Source organism: Lygodium microphyllum, chromosome 28 (genome assembly GCF_053477565.2).
Source record: "Lygodium microphyllum isolate KBCC chromosome 28, Lygodium_microphyllum_v1.1.10, whole genome shotgun sequence".
NCBI classification, from domain to species: domain Eukaryota; kingdom Viridiplantae; phylum Streptophyta; class Polypodiopsida; order Schizaeales; family Lygodiaceae; genus Lygodium; species Lygodium microphyllum.
In genome coordinates, this window is record NC_141162.1 from 99,146,645 (window position 1) to 99,174,146 (window position 27,502).

Below are 27,502 nucleotides of genomic sequence, written 5' to 3' on the forward strand. Positions count from 1 at the left end.
CAAAGGGTATGAATTCTTGATTGTTATCTTATTGAGTCTCTTGACTGTTATCTTATTGAGTCCTTGATAATCCACACACATTCGAAGTGACCCGTTTTTCTTCTTCACGAACAAAATTGGGGCTCCAACATGAGACATTTGAGTGCCTAATGAACCCCTTGTCTAAGTTCTCATCAATGTCCTTGCGTAGTTTAGCTAGTTCATCAAGGGATACCCTATAGATAGGTCCAAAAGGTGGTTGAGCCCCCTCATGGAGTTCTATAGTACAATCATATGGTTTTTGTTCGGGCAAGAGATCTGCATTTTTTTTTTTAAAGAAATCTTGGAATTCTTGATACTGGCTTGGTATAATCGTTGAGTGTTTTTACCTCAATCATAGTGAGCATGAGGTCCTTGATGTCATCTTGATTTGAATTGGCTGATAAAATACTGCTCATGCCAAGTGAGATCACAGATTAATTGCCTAAATTCAGATGCATAAGTAGAGGCAGGCGGTTACCTTGTTGTAGCTTTCGAAGTTTTGTTTCTGCTACTCGACCAATGTTTGCATCTCCAAGTGTGGAAGTGAGCTCGCAAAGAAAAGCCTCATAGTTATGAAGTACTAGCATATTATTTTCCAAGATTAGAGTGAACCATGATAAAGCTTGATCATAAAGAAAAGTCCCAATGAATTCCACCTTGGAAGCATTATTTGGATACCTATCTGGTTGCATGTGCATATAGAGATTTACTTGTTGTAAGAATCCCCTGAATTTTGAATGGTCACCATTGAACTTCTTTGGCATGCTGACCTTGGATTCTCTTGTTGGGGGATTGATAAACACATGGAATTATTTGATCACTTTCTCTGTTGTTCTGCAAGTCTCGGATCTGGTCTTGCATCTCTTGAAGCGCGATTCTTTCAAGGGTCACCTCCATGGTGCTTAGTAGAGCTAGAAAGGAGTCTTGCCAAACTGTTATGGGAGTACTAGATTATGCTTGAGGGACTAGACTAGATGCAAGATTTGTTACAAGAATTCTGATTACAAGATAATCCCACATAGGGGCACAAGGTACAATGGCAACTTAACAAGATACAAAAAATCCCAAAACCCAGGACCATAGATATAGACAATGGACTCCATAGGATATGAAGGATCCCACAACTCGGGACTGTAGGTATGGATACAAGATATCAGAATTACAAGATCTCCCTCCTCGACAGGGATGAACAAGATATAAGATAATACTAGACACGATCTCATACTATGAGATTACAAGGTGACAAGACAACAGGACTATAATGGAAAATAAGACAAGACTAGATACCATGACTAGACAAGAACTAGAATTGGAACTCGAAGTTACTTGGAGATCTCGACTCCTTGAGCTTCCAAGATTGGCACTGGCAAGACTAAGGAGCTTTATGGCGAGCCCCTTCTTTAATAGGTGTTGGAGAGTGGCTAAAGATCTTCTAGAATGTCCCATGATGGCATCATCGATGATGCAGACGATGATATGGCATATCTTCTAGAAGATTCTATGATGACATGGCAAGGGTGGGGGGTGGGTTCGTACGGTTGGCTTGAGGATGTCCTATTAAGGGTGCATTTGCATGGGGTGTGGATTCATATGGCATGAGCAAGAATTAATCCGTACTCTTGATCACATCATGTCGTGACATCACCCCCTCCTCTACCGACGAGTTCCACGAGGAGCAGCTTGGTAGTTTGGTCCAAGTTTTGTTTGATTCCTCTTGTGAAATAGCTTGCTATATTAATTCTGTCCTGCCATTTACAACAAGAATAGCTTGCTATATGAGAAGCATATGGCGCAAGAATAGCTTGCTATATTAATTCTGTGCTGCCATTTACAGCAAGCACGGGCTCCAAAGAAAGTAGCAAAAGACTCTCAAAGACATCACCATGCCATGGATAGTTGGCATTTGAATCTGGTCATGTGAATGCAACATTTTCGACAAATATGACATCCCTACTGTTGAAACTTTCTTTGTGCATGGGTCATACAAGCGATAGCCCTTGTTCTCCAAACTGTAGAAAAAATTCTTCAGGCATAGGTTATACAAGCGATAGCTCTTGTTCTCCAAATTGTAGCCAATAAATATTCATTTTATAGCCTTGATATCAAGCTTCCCATGAAGCTCTTTCGAAACATGCGCATATGCTATGTAACCAAACATCCAAAAGTACTTTGGGTTTCTTGCCATGCCAATCTTGGAATGGTGTGGTTGTTTTCAATATGTGGCTACATGATTTAACACACGATTTGCCCACTAAAGGCCATCTAGCCAAAATTTATGAGGCAATCCCTTGCTTTTCAACATACAATGAGTCATCCCTATAAGAGTGCAATTCTTCCTTTCGGCAGCACTATTTTGTTGAGGGGTCATCCTAACAGTGGCTTGATGCATAATGCCATGATCAAGCAAATATGTCTCAAAAGTGTGAGATATGTACTTTCCCCCTCTATCTGTGCAAAGTGTCTATACTTTTAAGGCAATTTCAGCCTTAAGCTTGCAACAAGATGTTTAAAATGCATGAATACATCAGATTTGGCCTTTAGCACATAAATCCATGTATATTGAAAGTAGTTATCAATAAATGTAACAAAGTAAAGACGACTCCCAAGTTCACATGTCCTCATAGGACCACAAGCATCAGAGTGAATAAGCTGCATTTTTCGGACAACAATCCTTTTTGAAGGCAAACTTGTGTATCTTTCCCAAAATTCATCCCTTGAAAAACTCCCAAAACTCATATGTCCATAGCAGGCAAAAGAGTAGTGATTGCCAAAGCATCACGAGATTGTCTGTCATAGGTATCCAACAAAAATAGATCCTTATATAGGGTGCTGGACAACCTAAGTGCATAATCCATCTCCCTATCTCTAACAATGCATTTGTCATCCTCAAAGGTGAATTGAAAGCCATGCTTATAAAAGGCACAAAAAGACAACAAGTTTTTTGTAATGCCACACACAGACAAGACATCTAGAAGCATGAAATCAGAACCGTTTGCAAGAGTAATAGTGATTGTCCCGATGCCACATACATTATAATTACTCTTGTTCACAGATGTAATATGCTTCCCAATAGGGGCTGAATGCAAAGAGGTACACAAACACTTCTTGGAAGTGATATGCTTTGATGCTCCACTATCAAAATACCATGTTTGTTGCGTTTCAGAAGCTAAATCAGCCATTGAAGAATCATAATTGCACATAAGAAATGCATAATCTTTCTCAACAAAGTTGGCTAAAGAATCACCATTAGTAGATTTGTTGGCTGATGTTTCTTGGACAGCCAAACTGGAGTCCTCCTCTTTTGCCAATCTCTTTTTGCATTCATCAATATAGTGACTCGGCTTCTTGCAATAATGGTGTTTCTTCTTCTTTTTAGACTTTTCTATATCTTGGACAGCCTTGCTTGATGGCTGTCCAGTATCTTGCATTTTGCTTGAATTTTTCTTTGTCTTTTGAACTTGGAAAGCATAGCCACATCACTTGAATGCAATGCAACATTCTTTTGAGTTTGTTTCTCTTGCAACAAGAGGCCTTCACAAAGTTGGCTGAAGTAGCATCATTGGTAGATTTGTTGGTTGATGTTTGTTGGACAGCCAAACCGGAGTCCTCTTTGATCAATCTCTTTTTGCATTTATCAATGTAGTGACTTGGCTTCTTGCAATAATGGCATTTCCCCTTCTTTTTAGACTTTTCTATATCTTGGACAGCCTTGTTTGATGGCTGTCTAATGTCACCCTCTTGTTGATTTTTTGCATTTTGTCTGACTTTTCCTTTGCCTTTGAACTTGGAAAGTACAACCACATCACCTGAACGCAATGCAACATTCTTCTGAGTTTGTTACTCTTGAAACAAGAGGCCTTCCAACATCAAAGAGGCGTGGAAACCAAGATATGACTTTGGAAGAGAGTACAGTGTAATGTTCACCCATAGTTGCCTTCGTACGTCGTACGGTATTGATTGTACAGCATGATCCATACCGTATGGTAATGTATGTATCTGTACGGTTTCGTACAAGAAAATAGGCCATTTTTTGACCACTGCATCTGCTACGTCCTCCTGCGCTTTTGACCTGTGCGTTCCGCTTCCATGGCACTTTTTGGGGGGTGGAAAGCCTTGGATACCTCATCTCACCCCCTTTTCCAGCTATGCATGCCCCCCCCACCCCCCCCACAACAAAAGACTTCCTTGGATTCCATCCAGCTGGCAACCCTCTTCGACTGCTGACCCCTCTTTGACTATTTGATCGTTCTCTCATCTACAAAAGGTGCTCCTCTCCTCCATGCTTCCACACCAATTCAACAAGCATTTTCCATTCTCATCACCCTCTCTTGGATCTTGAATTTATTTGTAATTTGTCATTCTCATCTCCCTCTCTTGGATCTTGAATTGATTTGTGATTTGTCATTCTCATCTCATCTCCCATCCCCTCTTTCCTGCACCCTATCAAAGCATTTGCCATTCTCATCTCCCATCCCCTCTCTCTCACTCTTGCTCTTTCAACTTTACCCCAACCCTCGGGGCTCTCCCTCTCTTTCCGTTAGCATGTGTGGTATGCAATCGAGGTTGCTTGCTTCTTTCAAGAGGGGGGTATGTCACTAGGTGGTGATGCTTTTTGCAGTTGCTTTCCTTATTTACTTATATAAATATTTTATTTTTCTTTTATTTAGTTGCTATTGCTCTTTCAACTTTACCCCAATCCTCGGGCCTCTCCCTCTCTTTCAAGTTTCAAGTCTCAAGAGTCGAGACTCGAGCATCTCACTCTCCCCCCCCCCCCCCCCCCCCCCCCCCTCTTTCTCTCTCCCTCGGGCCTCTCCATTTGTCATTGGCACCATGACTCGTGGGAAGCATGAGGCCTTCAATTTGCACGCGATTCTCCATGTGGAGAGGGACACAAAGAAGTCCAACTCTCACCATTGGACATGCAAGTGTTGCGGGAAGCGCTACACAAGTGGTGCAATCCGGCTTTTCCAACATCTTTCCAAGACGGGGGGGCAAGTTGCTCCGTGTAAGGAGATCCCTCAAAACATTGCGGATGAGATTCTCGCCAAGATAAGAGGGGGATCCATAAGAGGAGGAGGAAGAGGCTTATCGGCACCAATACCTATTTCTACTAATGAGGAAGCATTGAATGTGGACGTATCTTCAACTGATGTGGGAGAGGCCTCTACAATGGTGATGAGGGCTCCGCATCCGTATCTGGCTCCGGTAAAAGACAAAGAGTAGAGGCTCATGTGGCACCGGAGAAACAATCCTCTCTCTCTCAAGCTCTCGGTCATGTGCATTGATCGGTTGCCTTTCTTAGAGAAAGGTAACGACTTGCAAACATTGAAATTGCATGCACAGTGATTGAGTGCAATCTTGCATTCAATGTTCTAAAGCAAGAGCAATGGAAGAAGATGGTAAAAGCCATTGCCAATGTGGGTCCATGTGAAGTGTCACTAGGTGGCGATTCTTTTTGCAGTTGCTTTCCTTATTTACTTATATAAATATTTTATTTTTCTTTTCTTTAGTTGATGTTGCTTTTTACCCCTAGAGTTCTCTTGGATTAAGCCGGGATCTTTGCATGGCCAAAAGAGACAGCCATTGGGACAAATTGGACTAATGGTTTGTCTGAGCCTTGGGACCGGATTGAATGGGCACTGAAGAATAGAATGCCAGTGGTTTGGGACTGTGTGCTTAGCCACTGGAAATGGTGCAGGACAATGAGCCTAACCAAGACAGAAGATGCACATGTGAGAATGCTCACGGAATAAAAGTCAATGTAACTAAGCCACATTACACTTTTTGATGTGGTTGCAATGATAAAAGTTGCTTAGGATACAAGACTAGAGAGATGGTAGACATGTACAAAGGCAAAGGAAAACTCCCTCACGAAGAAGAGAGTTCTTCTTCTGTTCATAGACACCGAAGAGTGAGTATTGGTGCACATGTGTCAATACCTTCTAGAACCGAGATTGAACCACAGGATGAGAAGCAAGAACAGGAGGACTTGTTTATGACACAACTCCTCAGTATTGTTGGCTTGTTCGAATAGCTTGTAAAGAATCCTCGGATGTAAAAATTTTTGAAGTTACATAATGAGGATTCTCAGGTTAAGTCATCACATCATACCATGGAGTGCTAAAAAAGGCAAACCTCTAATATGCGTGAGCATGCAGAAAAGACACCAAACATGGAGATAGGTCTAGTGCAACAAGAAGCATAAGCACAAGACCAGGGAGTGAATGGTCAAGGCAGTGCATGGAGTACAAAATGCAGCAGCTGGTTTTTCTCAACCTAGTGGGCATATGGCAGCTAAGACAGGTGAAATTAATGCTGATAATGTACCTAAGGGACTCCTCTTTTTACAGTCACTTGCCTATGACAACTTAACACCAAAAAGTGCAAAGCCTAAAGACCATAAAGAGGGTGGTCAGGCATAAAGTTTGAAACCTTCAGTGGTATGCAAGATAAGCTGAAAGCTTGACATTTATACAGCAGTTTGATGCAGCTTACACTCGAGGGAATTTTACTGAGACTTCTAAGGTGCCGAAGGCTGCAACTTTTTTGAAAGGTAATGCTTTGTAGTGGTGGAACACATTGTTGATGCAAGGACATGCACTTGCCACTTGGATCCATTTTAAATAGTTGTTTGTAGCTTCATGGTTAACTAACACATTTGAAGTAAATATCATGACTGCATGGCATAAATTGGATGTGGCAAATTGCGCGGATTTAGAAGAGTACAATAAAAAAATTTGGGAAGCACTTTTGCTCGTGAGTTCTTACAGGACAATGCCCTTGTCAGAACAAATTGAAAAGTATTGTTGTAGTTTGCCCAAAGCCATTAGGGGTTATTGTACCAAGACCAGGGTTACAAATATAGTACAGTTAATTAAAAGTACTGGTGTGGCAAATGCATTGTTAAAAGGAAAAGCTGACAGCTTTAAAGGCATTGAAAAGAAGGATTCTCAGTTTAAGCAAGATCCTAGAAAGAAGAAGAAGCAATTTCCAGAAAAGACCAACTTTACAAAGAATTCTTTTTGGAAGAAAAGTTTTCAGCAACAACCTTAGACTTCCTTTAAACAGGGCAAAGGATAGAAGAGGCCACTTTTTGGTAAATCATTTGAAGAAAGAAAGGCTTAAATGATGGCTGGGAAATGCTTTATATGTGAACAGAAAGGCCATATTGCTTCTAAGTGCCCACAACAATCTTCTAAAGATGCGGAGGATAAAGATGCGCCAAGTAAAAAGAAGCCTAGCATTGCCTTAGTGCTTGATATGGTGGGAGATCAATTAGTTGATGATGCTACAGAATTGTGCAGAGCTTGGGGAAAGATCAGAGATTCCACAATGCTTATTTTCTTTGATCCTAGAGCTCGTGCAAACTTGATCTCACTGGCATTGGAAGCTAAGCTGGGTATATGTCCCAAGGAAATGGGGCCAGTTGGACAGGCTGATTTGGCATGCCCCAGGACATATTGAACTTGTCACCCCCATTCTTGGAAAACTTCGTATGCACATTCAGAGCTATGTGGACATAGAGGAGTTCCATATTATGCCTTTAGATGGTTGTGATGTTCTGTTGGGAATTTCATGGTGCCATAGGAAGCATGTTATCTTGGATACTTACAACAGAACGATTACTCTTGTACATAGGGGCAAGACTCATGTGTTAGATGTGTAGGGGCAAGACTCATGTGTTAGATGTGAAACTTAAAGGAGAGTCTGTCCCAATTGTTTTTGCTTTTGCAATTACTTTTGTAATGAAAAATCATATTTCTGCGTTTTTGGTTTTTACAAAGCAAGTTAATGAGATAGTAATGTGTCTGTACTAGATGAAAGTAGAAGGGCTTTCTTGGATAAATTCAGTGACTGTTTCTCAGATTCATTACCAAGAGAGTTACCCCTTGAGAGCCTTGAAGATCATACCATAGACCTTATTCCAAGGACTAGTCCACCCAATAGGCCACCGTACAGGGTTAGTGCAGCGCAGTAGAAAGAGATTATGACACAGGTTTATGAGCTTTTAGAGAAGGGACTAATTCAGCCTAGTAGTTCTCCATTTTGTTCATCTGTGTTGCTAGTTCAGAAAAAGAACAGCTCTTGGTGAATGTACATTGACTACAAAGCCTTGAATAAGAACACGATCAACAATAGGTTTGCAATTCTGAGGATAGATGACATTCTTGATCAATTATAGGGAGCAGGAATGTTTAGCAGGATAGATTTGAAAAGTGGGTACCATTAGATCAGAATCAGGCTAGAGGATATCCATAAGACTGCTTTTAGAATGACATTCGGTCTCTATGAATTTTTAGTCATGCCGTTTGGATTGACCAATGCTCTTGCCACGTTTGACAGGATGATGGATAGAATTTTCCACCCTTATCGAAGTTTCATTGGCACATTCTTTGATGATATGATTATCTTTTCAAAGAATGAAGAGGAGCATAGAAAATACTTAGTTAGAGTCTTTAATGAGCTTAAGTGTAATACCATTAATGGCAAGAAGAGTGAATTCTTTTTGGAAGAGATTCACTTCCTTGGGCATATAGTTTTTAAAGATGGTGTGAATATGGATCCTGCAAAGATAGAAGCAATTGTCTCTTGGCTAGACTTGAAAACCGTTCATGATGTCCGCAGTTTCCTTGGCCTATGCTCTTAGTATAGAAGATTTGTAAGACACTTTGCAGAGATTGCTTCTCCTTTATATGCGCTTGAAAAGAAGGATGTTAAATGGCAATGGACTGATAAAGAGAAATCAACATTTAGATGTTTGAAGGGAAAAATGACTACACATCTAGTACTTATCTTGCCAGATCTGTCTAAGCCATTCGTAGTGCAATGTGATGCATGTGGAAACAGCATTGGTGCTGTATTAATGCAGAATGGCCGAGTTGTGGCATACCAGAGTACTCTCTGTCGTTGAAAGGACTTACCAAATTTATGAGAAAGAGTTATTGGCTGTGATCCATGCACTTTCTAGTTGGAAGCACTATTTGCTTGGTGCTGATTTTGTAGTGCAAACGGATCATCAAACACTTAAGATACTTTCTCACACACGCTAAATTGTTAGAGTAACACATGCGTTGGGGAAATTTCCTATCTATGTTTCATTTTCAGATAGTGCATGTGGAAGGCAAGAAGAATGTAGTTGTAGATGCTTTATCTCGCCAACAACAGGTGTCAGCTGTTTCAATTTCTTATCACCATAAATTGGATGACATGAAAGAGCAGTACGCTAATGACGAAGATTTCTCTAAAATCTATGAACAGTTGATCAATGGCCAATATCATGATCATTGTGTGTTCAAAGAAGGCTTTATCATGATGCATGGAAGACTATGCGTTACAAAAAAGCTAAGGTCAAAAGTTTTATTAGAAAGTCATGCTCCATGGTATGCAGGATATCGTGGTATAGATGCTACAGTCAAAGCAGTAAAGACTTTCTTTTATTGGCCAGCCTTGAGATCTAATATTGATGCATATGTCAGATCTTGCCTTGTATGCCAAAAGGTCAAATTTGATAGACAGAAGGCACCAGGGTTATTGCAACCACTACCTATTCCAGAAGGCCATGGGAAAGTATTGCCATGGATTTCATTTTTGATATTCCAAGAACTTCAGGGAATGATAGAATTTGGACTATCATTTGCAGATTCAGCAAACAAGCACATTTCATTCCTATAAGGAAAAAGGTTAAGTCAGAACACATGGAAAAGATATTTATGTATAATATCTTCAAGTACCATGGAATGCCACGGTCAATTGTCAGTGATAGAGACCCAAGAATGACTAGCTTGTTTTGGAAAGCATTGTTTGAAAACATTGGCACTATGCTGAAATTTTCATCTTCTTTCCATCCACAAACTGATGGACAATCTGAAGAAGCAAATTCGACTGTTTTAGATCTACTGAAGTATTATATTTCAGACCATAAGACTTCTTCGGAACACTACTTGCCATTGTTTGAGTATGCATACAATAATACAGTGCACTCATCTATTGGCAAAGCACCTTTTGAGATTGTGGAAGGTGGAAAGAAACTGTCTCCCATTTTGCAGACAAAAGATAACATTTTTGAAGCAGATCGTTATGTAAAAGATTAGTAAGAAGCATATAAAAAGGTTAAGTATGCCTTAGAAAAGTCACAAGCTAAACAGAAAAGAGCTACTGATAGTCATCGTCGGGAACTCTTGTTCAAAAAGGATGATTGGGTCTTATTGCATTTTGAAAAGGCACGTTTGAGAAAACAAAAGGACAAGAAACGTTTGTTTCCAAAGCTGAGTATGCATTACTATGGCCCTTTTCAAGTCTTAGAGAAGATCAATGACGTGGCATATAGGCTGAAATTGCTAGAGAATTGGAAAATTCATAATGCATTCCATGTGAGCCTATTGAGGCCTTTTATTGGTGAAGTGCCAGAAGATATGGTTCAAGAGGAATAGCCTAAAGCAGAGAAATTAGATGAGATTCTAGTTCCTGAGTAGATCTTGGCACATAAGGATAGGAAAGTGAAAGGTAGAGTTATAATAAGATTTTTGGTGAAGTTCAAGAATTATTCATCAATGGATGCCAAATGGATGGAAGAGGCCGAGTTGGCAGATTCGCCTCAATTATTGCAACTTTACCGAGAAGCTTTCTTGCTGGAACCTACAGTGACTTAGAATGCTTTCTGAAGCAATGTACATTCTCTATTGTACAGTTGAATACTACATCTCATTGAATAATGCACAATGTATGGTTTACACTTAGCATTAGCATGTGTATCAGTGAATGAAATCTCAATGCTTTGAAGTTATATTTGTTACACTTCAGTTGAATGATTATACATGTTGTGATACTAATAGTTCGGGGATACGTGCTATCACCCTGTGTTGCATCCGGAAATATGTATATTAGAAAAGCTCCTAGTAACCATAGTTGGATACAGGATGTGATTCTCCATCTATGTGAGACTTGAACTTGCAATGGGACAAATGGTAGTGGGGAAACTCCTACCATCGCTCTGTGTCATCTGTTAGTAAGGGATACATGTGATGGCACTAATAACATGGAGAATCTTGTTATCGTCCTGTGTCATCCGTTAGCATGTGTGGCATGCAATCAAGATAGCTTGCTTCTTTCAAGAGAGGGTATGTCACTAGGTGGTGATACTTTTTGTAGTTGCTTTTCTTATTTACTTATATAACTATTTTATTTTTCTTTTCTTTAGTTGCTATTGCTTTTTACCCCCAGAGTTCTCTTGGATTAAGCCGAGATCTTTGCATGGCCAGAAGAGGCAGCCATTGGGACAAATTGGACTAATGGTTTGTCTGAGCCTTGGGACCAAATTGAATGGGCATTGAAGAATAGAATGCCAGTGGTTTGGGATTGTGTGCTTAGCCACTGGAGATGGTGTAGGACAATGAGCTTGGCCAAGACACAAGATGCACATGTGAGAATGCTCATGGAATAAAAGTCACCGTAACTGAGCCACATTAGACTTTTTGATGTGGTTGCAACAATAAAAGTTGCTCAAAACAACTTGAGGAATGTAGGGGTCACCATCCCTAAAATTTAGAGAGTTACTATTTTTGGACCTCAAAATCTATTTGCGTCATTATCTTCATTTTTGCACGAGGATTAATTCTCTAGTCGGTACCAAGGTCAAATTTTGCACCAATCATGGAGAAATTTAGACTGGAAGGTTTAAATAGGAAAATTGTTATATGTATGCCATGTGTCACAATTTGGGCACAAATTCCCAAAAGAGAGGGAGAGCATTAAAAAAAAACATAATAGGCAGGAGGGACAGATCTGAGCATGAAGTTTTCAGGAGCCGAGGGCAGATTGCTACAAGTACATCAGCTATGGAGAGTACATCGTCTCTGACTCATGTAAGGAGATAGAGCTTGCTCTCTCTGGTCAACTCTCTCTCTATTCTCAGAGGAAATGCTTTACATGATGGGCTGATTCCATCGAATGTATAGTTTTGTGTTTTCTTTGCACTTCTACTGAGGTAAGAGTATCACTATCCAAGTTCAGGAGCAACTGATTGCTTCTCCAATGCAGGAACTAAAGAAAGTGATGACCACCCCACACGGAAACAGGGTTTTCAGCTCTGATTTAGTGCTGTTTGTGGGACTGTTTTATTGGTGGAATGATGCCAGGGTTAAAGGGTTTGTAGTCCAACTGGTATGGAACAGATCTTGAATGGAATAAGACTGAGAACACGTCAAGAAACAAGTGAAAAACAGTAAATATAGAGTTCTGCAGATTGCAATTCTACACTTGAATTATTGAGTTATGCTCACAAAAAGTGTTTTCCTACTTGGGATGTTGTTCTGGATATGCTGTACTGTCCTTATGCAGCTGAAATTTACTCAAAAAGGGATGTTGTTTTGGATATGCTCTACTGTCCTTATGCAGTTGAAATTCACTTAGAAAAGATGAAAGCCAACTGTTCACATGTTTTGTACTTTGGAGCATTTCATTTTTTTTGTAACTTTCCATCTTTTAATTGATAAAGAAATATCGAGAGGGGCGCCGATCTTCGGGGCCAATCTGGTATTGAGCGAGGGAGTAAGGTCTCTATTTGTGTGTGTATGTGAAAAGACTAGGTATTAATTGAAGGGACTATCGCTTTATGTGAGTTATAGACCGGTTGCATGAAGAACGGATTGGTGTCACATACAACGACATGAGGATGAAAAAGATTGATCCTATTTGGGCCACATGGATAAAATATGGTTGCTCCATTCTCACCAATGGATGGAGTGCCCTACAACACTCTTCACAAAAGTCCTAATGGTGAACCAAGGTCCCCTTCCAAGCCAGATCTGTCCTAGAAATGTTAATGACAAGCTAGCAAATGTAGTCATGTTGCCAATCTTTAAGGAAGAATACACTGAAGAACTTGATCTTCATGTAGTTAAGTTCATGGTAGCGTGTGTAGCCAACAATGCCAGAACCCTAGAGCATTGTTTCGTGATATTCCCTGCCACTTTCAATGTGTGTACAAGCTCATTCACAAGGAATATGAACTGGTCATGAGAATCACATGTGGGAAAGATCACATGCAATTTGCAAAAACAAGATTGACCGAGTGGGAGAGCAGCTTGTCTATTTATAGAAAGTTTGGAGCCTTCCAAATTAGGGTTTGCATGTGGGACACTAAAACTCTATAAGATCACGTGTGTTTTAAAGAAAAGGTTTAAATTTATTAATTGACTTGAGTTTTAGGGCTATTTAATAGCAACTAATGCATTTTTAGCTCAACACCCCCTTTCAAGCCCGATCAAAAATTAAAAACTCATAAAATAAGACATTGAAAGACTCTCTCTCCCCACCCCTCTTTGTGCCTCTTCTTCCCCCTCTACCATTCTCTTTCTATAATTTTGTTCTCTCTAATTCTCTCGTTGTAATTTTCTTTTTGTACTAATATTGTACCATACCTTATAAAATCATAAGGTACCATTTAGTATCGTATTTTATGGTACCTTTCATACATGACAACTATGTGTTCACCAATTGAGCATCCTCAATGACCTCATCAATATTAAGCAGCTGCTCACGCAAATCTTGTATGTGAGTAAGGTGATTTGTCATGCTATCACCCTCATCCATATTCACATGGGCCAACTCTTTGTAGAGACATGATATCCTAGCCTCATTGCTTCTTGCAAACATACACTCAAGTACATTCCATGCTGATTTTGAGATTCTACAAGACCAATAATTGGCCTTTTCATTGACAAGGTAATCAAAGAAAGTGCCAGTGCATCCTTCGAGTTCCATTTCCTCTGATCCTCGATAGGAGGAGGGGAAATAACAGTAGCTCATCCATATTCACATGGGCCAACTCTTTACAGAGACATGATATCCTAGCCTCATTGCGTCTTGCAAACATACGCTCAAGTACATTCCATGCTGATTTTGAGATCCTACAAGACCAATAATTGGCCTTTTCATTGACAAGGTAATCAAAGAAAGTGCCAGTGCATCCTTTGAGTTCCATTTCCTCTGATCCTCAATAGGAGGAGGGGCAATAGCAGTAGCAAAGGTATTAGCAACCTATCCTCGAGTGTTATGCTGAAGTGTCTAAGGTGCAATACCTCCTGGTCGCTGCAAATCTCTTGTAACATAGTTCCACAAGTCCTTTGCAACAAGAAGGTTATGGACCATAAAACTCCACAACAAGTAGTTCATGCCATCAAGTTTGTCCTCTTCAATGAGGACACCAAGGATGCTACTTTGATGATTATTTCCTTGACATGCCATGCTGTCAGTAATGGACAAAAATCTGCAGCCAAATACTTCAAAGTTGAAGTATAGAGTATACTCCTCATAGTACCAAAAATCCCCACGAGATTGAGAAACAAGTACCAAAATCTCACACAAATGCCAAAGTGTGCACAATGTAACCCAAGTTAGTACTCAATAGGAAATAACATCAATGCACTGCTACACCACACTTGCCTTGAAATGCTTATCCACAAAAGTACAAATTACAGTAATTTAATGCTAATCGTCACCAAAATTTACTGAATTTTTCCAAAAATTTCTACTCAATCTAATTGTAACAGTAATTAAATACTACTTATTGCTTGTTTCCTGCCTTGGAGTGCTTGTCGTGCAAAAGCCCCAAATTTTTGAATAAATTTATACCTTATAGCTCAAACTTCTGCAAAAATGTCACCTCGAGATGTGTGCCAGTAGTAAACAATAGCTAGAATCTGCCTCTTGATGCGCTGAAGCCTCTTTGTCAAAAAGCCCCAAATTTCTTGTGCAAATCTGATAGAAATTATGTAGTGTTAGGTTGTCAAATGTCAATTCACGGATGGAAAGAGGAATTGAGCAAAACACCCAAATTCTGGATGCCTTGGGATATGCGAGTGGAGTTTGACACCTTTGGCGGGTTGGAGCAGGCAAGCACTGCTTGAGTGGACTGGGGTGGTGGTAGCTACCGGTATGCAAGTAGTGACCAAGGAGCTAGTGGATTGAGGGGTAAGCAACGCAGGTGAAGATAGGTAGCATTGGTGGGGTAGTCAAGAAGCAAGAGGCGGCATTGGTAAGGAGGTGGTAGCATTGCCGTGGAAAATAGTGCTGTAGCAAGCACAATACCTTGGAGGTGGTGTAGGACTTAACAAAGCTCCCTAGGGGCAGGTTGGTGGCGTAGGAGAGCTGGGGGACAACAGCGTGATAGGGTATAGGTAGTGGGACAATCCGATGGTAGAGGTGGCTGCAGTTGTAGGCATTAGAGCACTATAGTCAGGATGACATTGTGGTACTAGTGGTCACTAGAGTGGGTAATGGTATTGGTGTAACTAGCAGCACAGGTGATAGGCAAGAGCAATGTTCATGGAGTTGGGCGCAGTCAGCGAAGTTGGCCAGGTGGCGATTCCTATAGGGCAGTGCTATAATCGCACAATTGGTGGTTTGGGCAGAAATGCTGCTGGCACTGGTGGCTGATGAGCTGAATACGTGGACCGAGCACTGCTGGTAGCCTCGGGCAGCAAAGCTCTTCGTCGTCGGACAAACCAAGGCTGATGATGGTAGGACCTTGAGTAGAGTTGAAGCAAGAGAGTAGAGTGTACTTGCTAAATTGAAAAGATAAGAGTGAATGTATAATCTAAGTTAGGTCAAGGGTTGACCTAACAAGTCCTCCACTAGTTGACTAGAGTTGAGCTAACTAACTCTAGTCCCTAGAGTCACTTCTTTTAAAAGTGAAGACACTAGGTATACACACACACTAAAGTGATATTTACTAAAGTGTCCACACCACATGAATTACATTGGGCACTGCCTAGAATTGATAAATTCTAACAATGTTTAGAGCAACACCCTTGGCTAAATATGGAGAAAACTTTCATTGAGGTTGAAATTGCTCATGGCAAGACATGGATTCAAGCCTCTTGGTGGCACGTTAAAAATTTTACTTAACTTTCTAAATGTCCTGATTTAGTTTTGTTATTGAATTTGTTTTTTCTTGCCAAGACCTATTGCCTTTCAGTTATTGGTGCCACGTGGAGTCTAAAGGGAAAAACCCAATACTTTATGAGCTGAAGTCTTGGCTATCACTAGATTGTTGCATTGGCCAAATAAATCCTTGTTCAAAAAGATGAATAAAATGACTTTCAAGTTAGAGTAAATGTGGTGGGAGATTCTGCTATTCCTTGCTAGTCAAGACATTATTCATTTTGTCATTGTTGATAGTCGGTGTGGTCTAGATTGGAGAAGAAAATTGGTAGCACCATATTCTACTTCTTGAGTTTGAGGAATGTATGCCATCGTAAGATTGGGTTTTCACTAATGCTGATGATGTTTTTCGGCTTTCAACAAAAGTGATATTATAAACTTGATGACGTTTTGTGGCTTTCAACAAAGGTGTTATATAATAAGATGATAATTGCTAAGACATGCATGATAAAAAAAAAAGGCTAATAAGGTGATGGTCATAAAGCAATGGCCCTACAAAATGGAAGGAGAGGTTGCTAAGTTCATGGAAGTCAAAGATCTTGTACTAGGGTAAAGTTTTTGTTTGGAGGATTCTTATTGGAAGCCTACCTATTGGTGACATGGTGTGGTGATGCAATATTGCTAGTGGCCCTTGTATCTTTTGCACAACATCTATGGAGACTACATCTCATCTTTTTTTAAATTGTCCATAGATAGATATGGGATTTCATTCCCAAGGTTTGGAATCTAGTGACCTTGCAAAAAACCACTAATCAACCATGGGCCTTAGAAGATTACCCTAAATTGTCTTTCTTGTGTTGCATTGGGCTTTCATGCATCTAGCATACTAGAAATGCTTTTATCTTTGGCTTAGTCTCTAGAATTCATGGTCATACTGGCCATATTAGAGGCTTCTTATTGTGGCAGGTGGCTTCTAGGGTATCAGCAAGGGTTTTTATCTTGATGTCACTAAATGACTGTCATTCACATGACTTCAATTGTCGTTTGTGCATGATTGTGCAGAACAATTCTTTTCAAATGTTTTAACAAGTTAATTTTCTTTGCAAGTAATGTCAGCAACCTTTCCCCAAAACCAAAACCAAAGAGAAGAAATTCTGATATTTTTCAAGTCAACAACCTTCATATCAATGAGAGAGAGAGAGAGAGAGAGAGAGAGAGACTATTTTTGAAGTTCACGTTGAATTAATGCTTTCAGATTCTGATGCGATGAATCTTGAATATTTGCAGCAGCATCTGAAAGACCTGCAAGCTTCATCTCATCCTTATTCACCACAATGAGTGCACCTAATCGGCGTTGATCCTGTGATTTTCATAAACATTGACTAATGTTGAATGAATGAAAAAAGAAGATTATTTTTTATATTGAGTGGTTTAAACTTTTTTAGAATCAATTGTAGGCTTGAAATTATTTACATGACCTTTCTAAACTAACCTGCCCATAACTTCTTATGGTTCTCTAGACTATCTATTATAGAAGAATGATTTGAAAGGTACAATAGATTTGATTGCTACGTGGATACAAGAAAACAATGTCTTAGGTCATTATTCAGATAACCAATCTGGATGGACAGTTACAAAGAGCCATAGCCACTACTTCAATAATGATACTTGGGTCTATAGACATTAAATGGCCGTAGATAAACTTCGAATTTCAAGTTAGATCTTTTGTTCGAAAAGGTGGTTCTTGCACTCAAAAAATTTCTCAAGGATAACTTTTTCAACTCAAGCCTAGAAACCCAAGGTGTGCACACTACACAGGGAAACCAGCACCCTTTGTAAGAAGGCACGGTTGCTGTTTTTGCTTGCACATTGAAACTTGCACACTTGAAAACATCCTAAAAATGGATCTCAAACTCGAATCTAATGAGAGGAAGCTATGTGAGGAGAAAAAGGACCTAACTGCCTCACTATGGATTGGTGGGTCTATGTATGAGCCTTGAACGTGGCTGAATGGGTTCCCTCGTGAGGTTGTGACATTCAGTAAAATTTAGTGAGGTTGTGACATTCAGTAAAATTTATGCTCCATCTGAAGCCATTCGGCTTCTGATCGTTCATGAGATGCTCATGATTTGCAACAGTTGCTACAATGCAAGGTCAACAATGCACTCAAGGGAGCTGATTGGGAAAAAAAACATAATAATAATTGGAGCAATTATATGCAGATGTTACAACACATACTCAGATACTTATAAGTTATCACTCTTCAACATCAAGACTAAACAGAGTTTTTGTTCACCCAAGTAGTTGAAGTAGCCCTAGGGTCCAGGAGTATGGGTCGTGGGGTGGGCTAAAAAAGGCACCCCACATGAGGATGTAAAGTCACCAAGCAATCAAATGGGGGGCAACAAAGGTGCCCATTATGGATGCATGGTGCATTGGTAAAGATGAGGATACTGAGGGAGTATTCTAGTATTGAAAGTTGCAGACACATATAAGAAAGCCTTTATGACCCATATTCTTGAATGAGGATCTTACTCTTGCCCAAGTGGAACACATAAGAGAGCGCATGCAGCATGTCCTTGAGCCAATGAAAGAGGGAAAGTATGCTATATCCTGGTGATGGATGAGTAATCATTGCAGAGCATTGATCTGCATGACGATGTGCAGCCTATAAGACCTTACATATGACAGTTTGGAATTGTACTCCAGCTTTGAGGCTTGATGTAGGTCACTTTGAAGATACATTCAAGAACTTGGACATTGATGTAGGTCCCATTGAAGTCTCTGTAGCGGCCTCCTATATGCTCAATGTCTCCATCCATTTACTATATAAGTTTAAGGGTCTAGGTCTAAGTACCAAGTCTTCTCACAGTTAGCCACAAATCTAATCCTCTATCAAGAGATCCCGTGAACTCCAAATGAACTAGATCCTCTCACCTGAGTTTGCCATCCATCTTTAAGAAAGTAAACACACTCTTTCCATTGGTGGCTACCATTGCAGGAAGGATCTCTCCTCTGGTAAAGAGTGAAATCCATGGTTGAGAAGTATCTTTGCCAATCCTCCACTTTGAAGGTACCACCTCCTTGACACTCTCCATTATGGCTCTAGTCCTAATACCTCAAAGACTCTGTCTTTGTATACGAGCCAGTAGCTCAAGAAACACAAACCATTCTCCCAAGCTACATGTGAAGAGAACCTCCCCCAAGATAGAAGGGTCCTCTCTCCAATGGTGTGGCCTCTCTTTGACTTGCGTGGCTGGTTGAAGAGAAGTGGCTGCCTCATCTTCACTTCAACACTGGCTGGGCCAATCTGATGAAGCCCTGTAGATATTGATCTCCATGCCCATATATTAGATGCAGTAAATCTGACCTCAAAACTGTTCCCAAGTCTTGTAGCTCAGACATGCTAAAATATCCAATGTGTGCTAGGTTAACATGGTCCTCCATAAGTAGGAGCAATGGTCTCTAATCTCCGTAGTAGTAGATTCTTCCATGGCACCTCGCTTGGAAGAAGGCCCCTCACAATGAGCTTAACTATCAACATTCTACTCTAACTACATGGATCAATCATCCCCAAACCACCCCTTAATCTACAGTGGATGAAAACATCCCAAGCTACCTTAGCCCTTACAGGGCTCCATCTCCAGCTAACCAAATAAAATTCCTAATGAGTGGCTTCACCTACCAAAGAATGACATGGTGGCTAGCAAAACTGGTTTGCCACTGCCACCTTGCCTGCTAGTGTTAGTCTTGCTATGCTCCAATATAATAGCTTCTATCTTATGTTGGGTAGTAGCCATTTGGGCCAGAGTTGCTAGTAGTACATTAAGGAGCCGACGGGTGAAGCTGTAGGAAAGGCTATTGAACATAGCACATGGGTGGAGAGTGTGTTTGGATACCTCACATGACACATGGGTGGAGAGAAGGTCCCATTGTAGGTAGAACTGCCTATATAATGGTAGGGAGCAAACCATCATTGTTATGAGCCTATCCATACCCATAGAGGTTAAGAAACGAAGGGTCCTCTTACTTGATGACATATGACTCTCGAATCTTTCTACCAAGTCTTCTTTGACTACCATCTTGGGTGCTCTCACAAAAATAGAGCTTATCATGTATTGTTTTTCTAGGCCTTGCACTTAGCAATAGTACTATCTTGGTCATTGTATTTTACAGTCGTCTATTGTTTCTAGAGAACTATATTGAGACCATTTGGTCCCTGATTGATGTGTTGATTTTGACTTCAACAATATACATCTTGAGTCGAGTTTTGATCTTATTTGCTATTTGATCTATGGCTAGCAAGGCTGGTTTGCCACTGCCGCCTTGCCTGCTATTTGTCCCAATGGCTAGCAAAACTGGTTTGCCACTGCCACCTTGCCTGCTAGTGTTAATCTTGCTATGCTCCAATATAATAGCTTCTATCTTATGCCCACATGGGAGCTTGATCACCTCATAGAAGTGCCATGGGGAGCCCAAGTGAAATTCCCATTTGGCTTCTAGTCTATCTGCTGAGTATCACAAACTGAAAATCCATAGGATTTGTGTCAATTAATAAAAGCTTCTATAATTATGCAAAAGACCATCAAAGGCCCTGAAATTATCCTCATCTCCATCTAGGTAAACAAGTATATAATTTGCAAACTCTACATATAGCAACCCAAACTTTGGGATGGAAGCTTGACGCCTTGAATACCTATATTTCTATCCCTGAAGAGGGAGCTCATGGCCTTTGCAACAAATAAGAAAAGAAGAGGTGGAAGGGGGCATCCCTATCTCATTGACCTTTGAATATTGAATTTGGTACCTTTGGCCCTACCAATGAGGACCTAGCTTGTGAGTTGATGAATATGGATCTGCTATACCTTTGATTCACTGCTTTGGAAAACCCATCCTCAGCATGGTACCATCTAGAAACTCCCAATCAACTCTATCATAGGTCTTCTTGAATTTTTCTTTTTTCAAGAAAAGAAATTTCTATTAATAACACCTCGACGAAGAGCCTAAGGCAAAACACATAAGTTAAAGGAACTTTGTGAAGAGTAACTAAGTACATCAAAATACAATGGATGTGTGAACAACCAATCTGGTGGGCTGTAATGCCAAACCATATTAGGGATAGTATGAAAGAAAGTGCCTGAATTCCATGTCTGCAAAAAGGCCTTTCTTCTCTTCTTCATGCTCTTAGAGCCGGCCTACATCCTCTGCCTTCTTGAAATTAAGAAGAACAATAAGCTTTTGTCTCTGGATTGTGCAAGAGCTATTGACTTTCAAAAGGTGAAAATATTGCCTAGAATGTTTGTCACCAGGTGGAGATACTTTTTGCAGTTGCTTTCCTTATTTACTTATATAAATAATTTATTTTTCTTTTCTTTAGTTGTTGTTGCTTTTTACCCCTAGAGGTCTCTTTGGATTAAGCCGAGATCTTTGCATGGCCAGAAGAGGCAGCCATTGGGACAAATTGGACTAATGGTTTGTCTAAGCCTTGGGACCGGATTGAATGGGCACTGAAGAATAGAATGCCAATGGTTTGGGACTGTGTGCTTAGCCACTGGAAATGGTGCAGGACAATGAGCCTGGCCAAGACAGAAGATGCACATGTGAGAATGCTCACGGAATAAAAGTCACCGTAACTGAGCCACATTACACTTTTTGATGTGGATGCAATAATAAAAGTTGCTCAAAACAACTTGAGGAATGTAGGGGTCTCCATCCCTAAAATTTAGGGAGCTACTATTTTTGGAACCCAGAATTTGTTCGTGTCATTATCTTCGTGTTTGCATGAGGATTAATTCTTTGGTCTGTGCCGGGGTCAAATTTTGCACTGAACATGGAGAATTTTAGACCGGAAGGTTTAAACCGGAAAGTTGTTACACATATGCCATGTGGCACAAATTCCCAAAAGAGAGAGAGAGAGCATTAAAAAAAAACGTAATAGCCATAAGGGGCAGATTTGAGAATGAAGTTTTGAGGAGCTAAGGGCAAATGGCTCCAAGAACATCGGCTACGGAGAGTACTTCTTCGACTCTGACTCTTATAAGGAGGTAGAGCTTGCTCCCTCTGGTGAACTCTCTCTCTATTCTCAGAGGAAATGCTTTGCACGATGGGCTGATTCCATCGAAGGGTTTTTCAGCTCTAATTTAGTGCTGTTTGTGGGACTGTTTTAATGCTGGAATGATGCCAGGCTAAAAGGGATGTTGTTCTAGACATGTTGGATAGTAAGAACAGTGAATTCAGAGATCTGCATACTTCAATTCTACACACGAATCATTGAGTTTTGGTCACAGAAAATACTTTCCTAAAAGGGATGTTGTTCTGGACATACTGGACAATAAGAACAGTGAATTCAGAGATTTGCAAACTACAATTCTGCACACGAATCATTGAGTTTTGGTCACAGAAAATGCTTTCCTAAAAGGGATGTTGTTTTAGACATGTTGGACAGTAAGAACAGTGAATTCAGGACATGCTAATCATTGAGTTTTGGTCACAGAAAATGCTTTCCTAAAGGGGATATTGTTTTGGACATGCTGGACAGTACGAACAGTGAATTCACAAATCTGCAGACTGCAATTCTGTACATGAATAATTGAGTTATGGTTATAGAAAATGCTTTAATAAAAGGGATGTTGATCTGGTCATGCTGTACTGCCCTTATGCAGCTGGGATTTACTCAGATAAGATGAAAACCAACTGTTCACAGGTTATGTATTTTGGAACATTTCATTTTTGTAACTTTTCATCTTTTAATTGATAAAGAAATACGAGAGGGGCGCTGGTCTTCGGGGCCAATTTGGTGTTGAGCGAGGAAGTGAGGTCTCTTTTTGTGTGTGTGTGAAAAGACTAGGTGTTAATTGAAGGAACTACCGCTTTATGTGAGACTGGTTTCAATGTTGCACTCCCGATCAAAGAAAATTAGGGTAGGGTGAATGAGGTCTAACATCAAGGGATATAACCTAAGCTTGATCACTTTGGGTGGGATTTCAAACAAAGTTTTGAGCAAAGTGATCGGTCTCCATTGAATGATCCAATCTATCTCTGTTCACCTTTGGGATGAAATGAATCAATCCCTTAGATAGCCTCTTTGGCATACCTCCAAATGCCATGATCTCTTGATATGTTGCTAATAGTCCTACGTTGATAACATCCCAATAACTCAAAAAGAAAGCCTTGTCCAATCTATGTGGTAGTGCTAGCAGGGCCTTTTGCAATCTCCTCCTCTGAAAATGGGGCCATCAAGTGTCTTCTCATGCTCTTTGTGACCACTCTCCTAGTGCTCTTACCACAAATCTCTCTATCCTTCCCTAACCTTGGAGGCCTTGTTGTCAAACCCAACATGGCAATGTAGTAATCTCTGGCCACTCGACCTCCCTTCTACAATCCTTTGGCAAGGGATCCATTTTCTCTCACGAGTCCTCTAACACCTTGTCTAGCCCTTTGAAGTGCTTACCCCTAGCCATATTCTTAAGAAAGCAGCTCACCTCTTGCAAACCTTGATCCAAGTCACTAGGTGCATTGCCAAATCCTTGTGATATAACAAGGACTTGGCCCTTCAAATCCTTCAGATATCCTCCCTTACAAATCCTTGTGATATCCTCCCTTAAATCTTCATCATAATTTAAATACACAGGAATTTTGATGCGAGTAGTAATTCTTGTAACTTTCTCCATAGTAATCAATTGTATTAGTGCAAGGTCCCTACTAGATCTTCCCTATTGCAAGCCCAGTCATCTAAATAAAATTTGTCCAACTAGGAGAAGGTCATTGTCCCAACTATAATATCGTCTAGAAAGCTACCTGTAGATTTGCCAAACTTTGCCATGAACCAAGTGTCTTGTCCCCTAACTGTGCCATGAACCAAGGGCCTTGTCCCCTAAGTGGAAGACAAAAAGAGCAAGAAAACTCCGCCCGTTGTGTCACATGCTACCCCTCGCCCCGACTATCTCGCCACGCCACCATCGCCGTTCAATCGCCGCCTTTACCTAGCCCTAGCCGTCGCCCTGTCCTCACCATCTGCCACCTGCCCATCTGCCTCCTCCCTTGGTCGTTGACCCTTCTCCTCGCTATCTGCCACCTGCCTTGTCACCCCCCCGCCTACACTTCTGTCTGCCTGAGAATTGCTCGCCGACTGCCCCTCTTGCTTGCGCCCTTGTTTGCAGTTGTACCCGACTTGCTTTGCCCTACCTACAGATCAATGGCGCACCTACCCTAGACCTTGGATGAAGGAAGAGGCTTAAAGAACCAAGATGCCATGACTTTGCTGATCGCAAAGCTGAGATACTAAAGGAGGCTTTAAAAAACCCCTTGTGCTGCCCCCGTCGCCTCCACCCTGCACCACAAGGTCCAAGTAGCACTGTCCAAGTAGCACATGTAGGATGATTAAGATTGTCCAAGTAGCACCGTTACACAACATTTTGCAAGAGCATGATGTCTTGCATTGTCCTTTACGTTATCCCATGCATTGGCATTTTGCTCTTGTAAACATACATTTGTGGGTATTTATCTCTTTTTGGTCAAAGAGTGGCTAACTTTGGATCCACCATATTGGTGGTAGCTCATATGGCAGTCTCTTTGGTAGCTTTGTACATAGCCCTTGTAATTTTACTCTTCAAGTCAAGATAGCTTGTCTGTTTTGTGTTGCGTTCGGTCTAACCATTCCTTCCATTCTCCTCTTGGGCATAGATTACTTGATAGGTCGAAAAGCATCAATTAAAACACTCAAAAAGAGAAAACAAAACAGAGAGAAAAGGTCAATTGTGATTCTATCCACCTTTGCAAGTCCTAGTAGGCCTTTGGGTGGCCAACAAGTACCCTTTGTTTAATGCCTTAGCCTCTCTGGGGTGACCACTCGGGCTCCCTTGGTAAGAAAACTATCGCCTCTATAGTCTAGGTAGGTCACTAGGCAGCCGATGTGCACTCTTAACTTGATGCTTTGGCTGCTTTGGGATGCGATGCCTTGAGGTAAAAGAAAATTTGGGTTAGAGCTATCTTGATATTTCCTTCTTGGCTCCAATCTTGGGCTTGAGAGGGGGTATTGAGCTAAAAATGCATTATAGATTGATTAGCACTTTACTATAGTCCCAAAACTCAAATTAACAAAGTTTCATTAAATGGTGCGCATTCCTAGAGAGTGTTTGTGTCCCATAAGCCAAACCCTAATTTACAAGGATCCATATTTCAATAAATAGACAGGTCAACTGCCCACCACTTAGCCCTATCTTGGTTTTTAAGTCCTTCAACTAGCACCCACTTCTCCACTGCTGTCTACATCCCTCCTTGGCATTTACCTTAGTTTGTGGCGGTGATCAGACATCCACAGCTCCTAGTGACTAGTCTTTAGCCATCTAACAGTGAGTTTGCTGCAGTGGCAGTTGTCCAGCTTGATTTCATTGCTAGGCAGCCATCCCCATTAGTCTTTTGGCACCTGACAGCTCAGTTTACTGCTTGTAGATCTTCTATAGGTTAAATTTGTAGGTTTCTAATAATAGTTGTCATCTCTCCAGGGGGTAGCCACACTGCTGTGTTTGCACTGTACAATTGTGACTTTCGTCTGCCTACTACTTTTTAGCCTGTAGCCCACTCATTCGAGCTGCTCGAGAATTGTTTGTCATCACTGATCTAGACTCAAGATCTTTGTTTCTACTTTGTACACATTCAGAGGTCGATTGCTGCATTTTGGGATCCATACCAAAGAGGACACACTCGTTAGCTCATACTCTCTACCGTGATCTTAGAGACATGGGAGTTTGAGGTTCACTATTCACCTTTACATAGTGTGTTTACTGTATTGAACTTTGTATTTATTCATCATTAATTATTCAGCTTTTGTATTCATTGTCCTTGAGTTACCCTAACCCTACTGAGTTTTTTCATCAATTGTGCTTTGTCATACGATTGTGTTTGCTAGCTGTAGATGAGTATTTCTTTACATCACCACCGTCCCTTTGCTTGTCCTCATGGCTTTGGGCCACTTCGCTCCTTTTCGTGGTGGCTTTGGAATGGGACGTCTTAGGGTAAAAATGGGCTTCAGCTTTTCTTCCAATCCCTTCTTGGTTTCAGATTTAGGCCTAAGGGGGGGATGAGCAAAAACTGCATTACAAACTCATTAGCTCTTTAAAATAGCCCCAAAACATGTAAATTACCAAAAGTTTCATTAGACGGTGTGCAGTCCTAGAGAGTTCTTGAGCCCCATAAGTTAAATGCTAATTTGGGAGGAGCTTCTACATCTATAAATAGACATGCTGCCACCATTCAACCCATCCTTGTCTTGCAAGTTTCAATCATCAGCCCTCTTCCACTAGTTTTCCAGCCCCCAACGACTGCTACCTGGTATGTAGATGTCGCGCAGCCTCTTATTGTTGCCAGTGATCAGATGCCATCATCTTCAAGTGGTTACATTGCTGCACTTATCAGTTTCAGCCCTAGAGACTACCACATTTTGGTTCCTAGCCTACTACCCTTCCATTTCCAGCATCAACCTGGTTTGCATTTGCATCTACAGTAGGTCATTTTTGTTTTCTCAGCACTTTTTTTCATCAGCCTCTGCTTTGACTGGTGGTTATTGCACTCATCATCCATCTTCAGTGGAGGACACACATCAGCACCTCTCTCAGCCTACTCTGACAAGAGCCACTGGCTGTTCGAGAGCTCTGGCCTTGAGCATTTTGTACATTCTCTCATTCATTTATAGCATTAATTCATTCACTTCAAAGTTCTCTTTCTTCTTTGTTTGTGTTTATCACGTTACTGTTTGAGTAATTGTCTTTCAACTGTGTTTGTACATTCTATCTTTTGTCTGTGCAAATCCTAGCATTTCTTCATATGGGCTGCTTCCAAGTTGCTGCATCTGCTGTTTTGAACCTCTCTTCTTTTGAAAGACTGCTGTATTTGTAGGCATTGCTGCAGTTGCTCATCCTCAAAGACCTACATGTTTTATCTTCGGCACCAAGAGAGTGATTTGCTCTATTCAGAATCCCTTCAGAGGATGACACACTCTGCATCCCTCACCTCACTCCCACAGATAGTGGCTGCTAGACAGCATTCCACTATATTCAGATCACTGGTTGCAATAGCTAGTGCATACTATCAGTTTTTGTTCTTTGAGCTCATTTGTTAGTGATGGGTTGTCATACAAAATGTTTTTTTTCCCAAGAAAAGAAAATTTAATTAATAATACATCAGAGAAACCCCCTGTTGTACACTGTTTTCTCTGTAAACCCTTGTGTCTTCCTCACATAAAGTATTATGACTTAATTTTACAGAAGGACAACTAACAATTCTCTGACAAATGAATACTGAAATCTAAAATCTAGAATTACTATGGTCTCTCAAAAAAAACACACGCAGTTACAAACAGGAGTAATGGCTTCCTGCATTGGGATATTGAGGAAACAAGACAAACAAGGGGCCAATACCTGTCCAACAACCACAATTTGCTGGATAAACTTGCTCTGCATTGCAGCTTCTTCTATTACTGTAGGCTCAATGTTTTCACCTGCAAAGACACATTTACAATTTGAGAACAAAGAATTGTTCAATTGATCTGCAGAAACCCTAAATGTGAAGGGTTTCTATTCACTTGAAATGTAAAATAATGGAA

General features: G+C 40.7%; 1 protein-coding gene across 3 annotated transcripts in view; it reads right to left on the reverse strand.

Moving 5' to 3' along the window:
- LOC148011792 (putative acyl-activating enzyme 16, chloroplastic) overlaps positions 1 to 27,502 on the reverse strand; it is a 253,538-nt gene that overhangs the window by 10,464 nt on the left and 215,572 nt on the right. For 2 of the 3 annotated variants that reach the window (XM_087670448.1, XM_087670447.1), the window contains exons 15-16: positions 27,318 to 27,397; positions 17,124 to 17,263 (exon numbers count right to left, since the gene is read on the reverse strand). In XM_087670448.1, coding sequence (XP_087526574.1) covers positions 17,124 to 17,263; positions 27,318 to 27,397 — 220 coding nt within the window. The remainder of the gene's footprint in view (positions 1 to 17,123; positions 17,264 to 27,317; positions 27,398 to 27,502) is intronic. The other variant, XM_087670449.1, reaches the window with a different exon arrangement.